At 47.0% G+C, this 8,955-nt stretch overlaps 1 protein-coding gene across 3 annotated transcripts in view; it reads right to left on the reverse strand.

The window, feature by feature from the left end:
- Rgs8 (regulator of G protein signaling 8) overlaps positions 1-7,798 on the reverse strand; it is a 41,874-nt gene extending 34,076 nt beyond the window's left edge. The window contains exon 1 of one of the 3 annotated variants that reach the window (XM_013114385.3): positions 7,534-7,798. In XM_013114385.3, the coding sequence (XP_012969839.1) occupies positions 7,534-7,641 (108 nt within the window). In that variant the 5' untranslated portion in view covers positions 7,642-7,798. Of the gene's footprint in view, positions 1-3,393; positions 3,491-7,533 lie in introns of those variants that run through there. The other 2 variants (XM_005071295.4, XM_040737821.1) reach the window with 2 other exon arrangements.
- Between the last annotated feature and the right edge of the window lie 1,157 nt (positions 7,799-8,955).

Consider the following 8,955-nt stretch of genomic DNA (forward strand, 5'->3'; position numbering starts at 1 on the left):
AGGACAGAAAGAGGACACCTGACACAAAATGCTACTTTAAAACAACAACAAAAACACGCATCCCACACTCATTCCTCTGAGCATTAGGAGCCCCTTTCCTGTCCATCAATTCCAGCATCCAGATACTTAATTTGTAATAACTTCCTAGGGCTGCCATAAGGGACATCATGGGGTCAGGGAGAAGGGTCAGCGTTCATGCTAAGAACCCATGAGGTTTGCATGAAAACACAGAAGTACAGAACAAAGGGCCGTTGGACATCATTCATGCTAACTAGCTCTGCAACGCCAACGGCCTGCACTAGTACTGTGATCACCAACTAACAAGACCAAGAACTCATGAACTTTAATTTGCTCTCTGAGCCAGGCATAGTGGTACTTATCCGGAAGCCCAGCCCTCGGGAAGGGGAGACAAGAGGACCAGGAACTAAAAGACATCTTTGTCTCAGCACTCCCCAAAATTCTCATCGTAAAACTCAAGTGAACACAGCTTCACTGTCTGTTTTCCAGGGTGAGTATAAAAACTAAGTGATCAATTCTGTGGGTGCTTTACAAGTGCCAGCACATGGTTTTCTGTTATTTTATTTGAGGGTGATTGTGGCTTTCTTTTAAATAGAACTTTGCCAATGAGCCAGTATATACCAAAAAAAGTAAGATTATTAATTTAGTGGAGACTACAGAGAACTGAAGGGGAGTCTAGTGGCTTTGATAGCCTGGAGTCTCAGTCACAGCAGTATCACTTTCCAGACATGCCCGTGGGCAAGCGATTCATTCTGGATGTCATAATCATCGTTGGGTTTAACACAGACAACCACCATACCAGTGCCACAGGCTTGTCACCAGGGTTAAGTGAGGTAATGGCACAGGATGTTCTCCACAATGCACAATGCTTGACAGGTAGCAAGTGGTCCTTCATCATGAAGCATCTTTGTGTTATTGTCAGCTTTATCACCAACTAAAACGGGAATTAGATTCATACTACTTCCCTGCTTGACACAGGAATTACCTAGATGATGTCTCTTTAGCTATTTGAGGAAAGGTGCAATCAGATTGTTTTTATTTAAAGATTCATTTTTTTACCTCTCGCTCATCAAGGTGATACAAAATGTGTAAGATAATTCATTTGTGAAGTTTCTGGAGCTTCTGGTCATTGCTGCCTTTATTGTTTCTTTTTGTCCCTCTTGGGTCTCCATTTGTCGCCTAGCTACTCACCGCAGGCTTTTCTTCTTCCTATCCTTTTATTCCCCTGTCTTTGTACTCCCCTTTCTAACTGTGTCTAGAAAGGAATTTTAAAACTGAATCTCGGAGGCTTTAGTACATAAGTCTGCAAATGCTCCTTGGGGTTCCTAAAACTAGGAACACTAAAAAAATGACATAAAATTGGGAAACATGGTTATGCAACCCCATCTCTTGGACAATGGTTATTAATGCTTATTTTTTAAGGCAATACACAGACCTTTTATCGGGTCCTGATTCCAGTCAAAAATGATTTTAAAAAATTGATGAGATCACTAGGAAGATGTGGGCACTGACTGGATATTTGATGATCTTAGGACAGCCCTTCTCCTTGGCTCTCTGGCTGGCTCCTCCAGGCCATCTCATAGACACCTCCTTTCTAACCTTGACTTTTGGTCCTGCTGCTTTTGGGTGCACTGACCATTTCTCAAACTCTGGCCCCTCTCCCAGTCATACAGATTCCTATAACCCATGGATTACCAGATAGCATCTTCTGGTAGCCCACAGGCACAACAAATACAAAAATAGACCTAAAAGACAAGCATATCACATCCTTTTTCCCTGACCTATTTTATCTGCTCTCCCCTTCTGCCACCCTCTCCCACACACACAGCCCTTGGCTCTCTCTGGCATTGGAGAGATTGTGTTTTGATACCACCATCTACTGAGTAATTCAAGCCAAAAATAGACAAGTAATTAGAGGTAACTCCTTTTCTCTCAGCTCCTGTCTTTAACCAATTATCAGATGGTGCTGATTAAATTTCTTTCATAGTTTTCAAGTCTATCTTCCTGCCTGGCATCCCTACCACCCTGACTCATGTCCTCATGGCCCCGGCTGATGTCCTCACAGCATCTGCTCTCTGCAACCCAATCTGTGGCGTTAAACTCAGCTTTGTTTTGTAGCCACAATCTTACGTTTAAGTCCCAAACATGATTATGGCCCTTTTCCTCCCAGGTTATAAGCCCCCATAGCTTAAGCACAAAGTTCAAACTCAGTAAAGAACTTAATACACAAACCCCTGCAGACCTGGGTCTTGCCTCCCTTGAGAGCTGCCCATCACTTCCCTGGCTTGAACTTCAAACTCCAACACACATACCTACCCAGTGATCACTCTCTTGAACACAGGACTCTGCATCCCTGGACCTCATTTGCTCTAGTCCATCTGCCTAGAATTCTCTTGACTTACCTAAACCCAATTTATCCTTAAAAATGAACTTCAGGAAATCCCCCATGCCCACCCCAGTATAGCAAGAGCCTCCATGTCCTTGAGGTTCCTGGGAATATTTGTCTACCTCATTACCTGTAATTCTCTTCTTGTATGACCCCAAGTTCATCAAGGACACAGAAATGTATTCATTACTTATTCCTTCACTCAACTGACATTTAAGGATCTCTTTTATCGCAAGCAATGTGCCATGCATGACATTACATAGGCAAAAGATATTTCCATCTCTATGTTCTTCAAACATAACATGGTACCTGACACCAATTAAATACTCTAGTGTCCAACTGGCCTGAGCCTGTGAGTAGTAAGGCGAGTGAGACCATGTCTTGGTCCAGAGCAGGATGCTAGCCAACATGAAGTCGTGAAAATACCACAGACTTTCAGGCATTGGTGATATGGGTTCAAGCTCTAATTCTACCTATTCACGCCAGGCTCACCTTTCTTTAGGATCTTGCTCTTTTTTGTCTCTGAAATTAAAGTTACTAAGGCAAGGTGAACTTCCTACATCACTGTACAAGAATTCATAGAAATGTCAAAGCAGACATGGGTTGTAAATTAGTCATCCTCAAGAAAGCATAAAGTCCCATGATAAGCATCCCATCAGACAAGGCAGAGGCCCAACACCAAGTGGGGATAGAAGTGTGGGCTCCAGTTGTGGGAAGGGCTGTGGGGCCAGGCATGAGGAAGCAGGGGGACCTGGCTTTCAAGGCCTATGGGCACAGCCACAGTAAACATGTAACTCTGTCCCCCTGTCTACTGATCCCAGACTATCAATTTCTTCTCCTCCTTAGACAGTAACAAAAGCATACCCATTTACCATTGGGGCACACACACACACACACACACACACACACATACACACATACACACACACACACACACACACAAATAAACTCTTTCTATGTTACCGACTTCAGGCGATGGTTTTCCTGACCTCCCATCCCAGTATTATCCAGGCAGAGAAGGAGCTCTGCTGACCCAGGTGGTTTGAAGTTCACAGCCATCAGAGCCTAGAATTATATTGGGGTTTGCCACAGCTGTAGCCACAGGAAATAGTGCTGTGCAGACTGGGACGCTGGAAATGGTTCTCCCTGTGGGTGTGGTCATGAAACCAGAGCACTCTGGGAAATGAATGTCCTCCCTGAGATGCCTCACTTCTGGGTAGATGTCAGGCTCACATTAGTGTTGGTGCTGGGGGTGGGAGAAGGAAGCGGCTGTGTGGGTGCACCTTGAGGTACAGAGGTGCTAAGCAAATTCTCACTGACACTTTGCCTTGACAGACAAGGACTTGGCAAGGAATCCTTAAGCCACTCAGCTTTTCCAAGACACTCTTCTCCTATAACCTTTTATTGAGAATTTCAAAAGACTGTTGGAAACTGTGGCAGAGAACATAGTCAAAACCCCTGCGGAGAGTGCTGGTGTTTTTAGAGGGTGGAAATCTAACCTACAAGTAGAGAACAGAGCAACGGGGTCTTGTCAGCATCTCCAGGGATGCAGGTGTTTGTATGACGAAGGTATGAAAAGCTACCAGAGTCTGTGATAGGACTCTCGGGATAAATATTCTGCCTCTAGGGATGTAGCTCACTCAGGTAGAGTGCTGAACCAGCACAAATGAGGCCCTAGGTTCAATCCTTACAGCAGGAAAAAGAAAATCAGGAGAAATATTTGCAGCTGCAGTGTGATTACACATCACAAGTCTTTCACTTGGGCAGTGAGGTCGAGATTTCCCTTCTCATTGAGTCTCAGCTTATCCCAAGAAGGCGAAAGCAAAGTTTCTCAAGTTCATCTTCTTCGCAGAAGGCTGTTTTGTCTTGTTCCTTTTAGCAGGATCTTGCAAAATAAGTGGACACTTGTGATTATCCCTAGTTCACATTACCAAAGTGAAGTGGCTCCATGTCTGAGTGAAGGGCCCCAGGAAGTCCAGCCAATGGCTCTAGAAGGTCTACAACCCAGGATCACCAGAGTTTTCCCACCCTTCCCTCACATCCTCTGCATGTCCACTGTTGCCCCATCATTGAGACCCACAGTTGTGGGAAGAAGGGTTTTCATAACCCTGAGCAGCCAGCCATCCTCTTGAGCATCTGCCATGTGAGTACCTGGGACTCCTGAGACAGTCACTGTGACCTAGAACTCATCTCCAGGTCAGAGTTCACTGACCCATGAGGAAAAGACTGCCACTATAGCAGGAGGTTTAATAAACAGAATCAGTACGGGCTTTCATGTTCCATTTGTGATGAATAATAATGTCAACTTGACGAGACCTAGAATCATCTGGGAGAAAAACCACTGGGCATGTCTGGAATGGGGAAATCAAGGTAGAAAAACTGACTGCAACTGTGGGTGGCATCGGTCTCTGGACTGGCGTCCCAGACAGAATAAAAGGGAGGCAGTGAGCTAACCACCCACACTCATCTCCCTCTGCTATCTACTGCAGACACAGTGTGACCACTCTGCTGTCTACTGCACACACAGTGTGATCACTCTGCTGTCTACTGCACACACAGTGTGACCACTCTGCTATCTACTGCACACACAGTGTGACCACTCTGCTGTCTACTGCACACACAGTGTGAACACTCTGCTGTCTACTGCACACACAGTGTGAACACTCTGCTGTCTACTGCACACACAGTGTGATCACTCTGCTGTCTACTGCACACACAGTGTGAACACTCTGCTGTCTACTGCAGACACAGTGTGACTACTCTGCTGTCTACTGCAGACACAGTGTGACTACTCTGCTATCTACTGCACACACAGTGTGACCACTCTGCTGTCTACTGCACACACAGTGTGACCACTCTGCTGTCTATCTACTGCAGACACAGTGTGACCACTCTGCTATCTACTGCACACACAGTGTGACCACTCTGCTATCTACTGCACACACAGTGTGACCACTCTGCTATCTACTGCACACACAGTGTGACCACTCTGCTGTCTATCTGCTGCACACACAGTGTGACCACTCTGCTATCTACTGCACACACAGTGTGACCACTCTGCTGTCTACTGCACACACAGTGTGACCACTCTGCTGTCTACTGCAGACACAGTGTGACCACTCTGCTATCTACTGCACACACAGTGTGACCACTCTGCTGTCTATCTACTGCAGACACAGTGTGACCACTCTGCTATCTACTGCAGACACAGTGTGACCACTCTGCTATCTACTGCACACACAGTGTGACCACTCTGCTGTCTACTGCACACACAGTGTGACCACTCTGCTGTCTATCTACTGCACACACAGTATGACCACTCTGCTATCTACTGCACACACAGTGTGACCACTCTGCTATCTACTGCACACACAGTGTGACCACTCTGCTATATACTGCACACACAGTGTGACCACTCTGCTGTCTACTGCAGACACAGTGTGACCACTCTGCTATCTACTGCACACACAGTGTGACCACTCTGCTGTCTATCTACTGCAGACACAGTGTGACCACTCTGCTATCTACTGCAGACACAGTGTGACCACTCTGCTATCTACTGCACACACAGTGTGACCACTCTGCTGTCTATCTACTGCACACACAGTGTGACCACTCTGCTATCTATCTACTGCACACACAGTGTGACAAGTTGCTTCATATTCCTGATGCCAAGTCCTCCTTACCATGATGGACTGCACCTTCAAACCTAAACAAACCCTTCCTTCAAGTTGCCTTTGTCAGGCATCTTGTCCCAGCAGGAAGAAAATAGTTAATCCAAACACTACATTAAAAGAAAACTAATAAGAATAAAATAAAGCTAAAAGAGTCTAATAGCCAGGAGCACTCGCCTTGGCCTGGTGGTACTGAGATGTAAGCCACCATAAAGTCTACTCCCTACTCCCACCAAGCCCCAACTCTGACACAAAATCCTTCCAAGAAGCCTGCTCTTAGTGTGAGCAGAGACAACAGTTAATAAAGACTAGACTACTGCTCTGAGCATGAGCAGAGACAACAGTTAATAAAGACTAGACTACTACGTGTATGGCTTGTGGGCTATGATTCCCCAAAGGATAATGACAGCCCCATCAGCACGATCCCATGATACCACATTGCCTGCTTGTCCAGGCTTAACTTTTCTGAATCACTAATTTGACCTCATAAACAGTTGTCATGCCCCCACTTTCCAGAAATCCCTGCGTTCTTTAAGAAAACCTTAAAGGTTCCCAAATCTGTAAGAGCAAGTGGCCCCAAAGACAGCCACGTTGTAAGCTAGGTTAAGCATTCCTGTATTGTTGCAGATGGAGGCCTCCCAAAGTCAGAGCACACTGGGGCCTGAAAGTCTGGTCTGCAGTATATAGACAGTGGAAGGATGTCAAGTAGTTCTAACAGAAAAAGAAAAACTATTTCCCCAGCACAACACCCCCCCCAAAGAAAATCTCCAGCCACCACACCAGGGACCTATCACCTCTTGTTGTTGCTATATGTGCCTGCAACTTGACACTTAGGAACTGGTACCCTCAGATGCATTTTAATCTCCCTCCAACTCATTGTCATTGTAAATCCCTTTGCATTGGAATGTGTCACTAGTGTTAGTCACCAGCAGAGCCAAGCCTACCTGCTTGGCTGACTGGAAACAAGACAGATGCTATGGGCAGCCAGACTGCTGTGCAGGCGACCCCAGTTCCAAACAGCAGCTGAGCAAGACATGAATGGAACTAAAAATAAGGAGCCTGTGACGCTGTCCAGACATCAACTGACAATATTTTCAGGGACCCTCCTAAAAAAATCTGAGGCCAGAATCAGGATCCCTGTCAGCAAGAAAGCAGACTTCAGGGGTCCTGAGGAGCTGAGGTAGAGATGGATTAAATAATAATAAAAAATAATAACCCAAAAGAAAAGAAAGCATTCACAGCTCATCCTCTACTAACTAGGAAAAAGATGCTATTCCTGCATCCTTGCTCTGGACCGGTGTGGCCGGAGGAGCTCTGATAGAAGATAAGTGGAGATTATGACAGGAGGGAAGTGCCTTTCTGTTCTCTGTTGTCTGTTCTGCTTCCCCCAGTAAGACTCGGCTGGCCTGTCCAGGGATCCACCGGGCCCTGCGAGAAACAGCCGCTCTCTCTTACCTGTCTGGTGGTGGGCAGCGCAACGGAGAAGATGTGGCTGGTGTCGGCCCCAGCTGGGCATGGCTCGGTGAAGCCCTGAGTAACAGAGTCAGTGCTCTCCTGGTACATGGGTGAGGGTGGGGAAGCGTGGCCGCCTCACCTCGGGCCCCTAGAAGAGCTCCCGCAACATGCTGCTCGGGAGTGCTCTGCTCTGTGCCAGGCTTTGCATCTCATGAAAAGGGAAAGAGCAAGAGAGGAGAGAGAGAGCGAGAGAGCTAGCGAGCACAGGGGAGGGGGCGGGGAGGCAGAGGGAGGGGAGAGGGGCACTCTGACAGATGATGCGTAGCCACGCAGTTGGGGGAGGACCACAGGCTCCTTCAGGACGGCAATGCCTGTGTGGCTCTCTGCTGATGGCTTGAACACAGGCAACTAGCTACCTCGGAGGAGTTGGTGGCTCTGTGAAGTTCAGCCGGGAGCAGAAAGCATAAGGGTGTGACTGAGGTCACCGATGTGGGAGAGAGAGGGTGGTCTCCTTTGACTGAGAATCACACCGAGACAGAAACATGCTTGGTGACACGGGGAAGGGGGAAATGCAGTCTTACATTCCTGACTTAGCTTCAAGATTGTCCCTGTAGCTAGAAAAGCCATTTAGACTTAGGATTGAGAACGGGCAGGCAATTCGTGTCAAGCACTACTCCAACTTTCTTGAAGGGGAGGAAAATATTAGACATGGATGGGTATTAGGCAGGAAATGTTCCATGTCCTTTGTCACCCTATGTAGAGGCAAGCTGGGCTGTTCACCTTGCCACATGCACAATGGGTCACCAAGGGCTTGTGCTGTCAAGAACAGGATCAAGAAAGAGGTTCAGAAGAGTAGAGAGAATGTGCCCCACGATACTCCTGCAAAGTTCCATTTTGAGGGCACAACCTTCTGGCTAGCTTGGGCCAGTGCCCAGAGCTGCTTTTGAGCAGCAGGGAGCCTTCGCAGGATTTGAGAGTGTTCATGCCATGGGTTCACTGCACAAGCCCCAGGCTGACAGTCACTGGCTCTGTTTACAACCACAGTCAGAGAGAGAGGGTGACAGGGAAATAAATAAACAAACAGTGGAAGCGAGAATAGACCAAAGGAGGCTGCAGCTGGGGAATACTCTAACAAGCACAGCTAATGAAGGGAAAAGAGATCTCAAGCAAGGGCTTTCTCAGTAGGGAGGAGGCATGTAGAGGGAGGAGGGATGTAGAGGGATAGTGACTGATTTGGATGTGTAGGGAACCACTCCTTCCACAAACTAATATTCCTCAATCAAGCCTCTCGCCAAAGGATGTGACCAGCATTGACCCAAAGATGAACTGCATCCCCCCACAGCCTGTCAGGCTCCTGTCTCATCATATTGCTGCTGCCTAAAATGTTACTTCATTTAAACACAGTCAGGCCAATATAACAAC

Source organism: Mesocricetus auratus, unplaced genomic scaffold, assembly GCF_017639785.1.
Source record: "Mesocricetus auratus isolate SY011 unplaced genomic scaffold, BCM_Maur_2.0 Super-Scaffold_100676, whole genome shotgun sequence".
Classification (NCBI taxonomy): domain Eukaryota; kingdom Metazoa; phylum Chordata; class Mammalia; order Rodentia; family Cricetidae; genus Mesocricetus; species Mesocricetus auratus.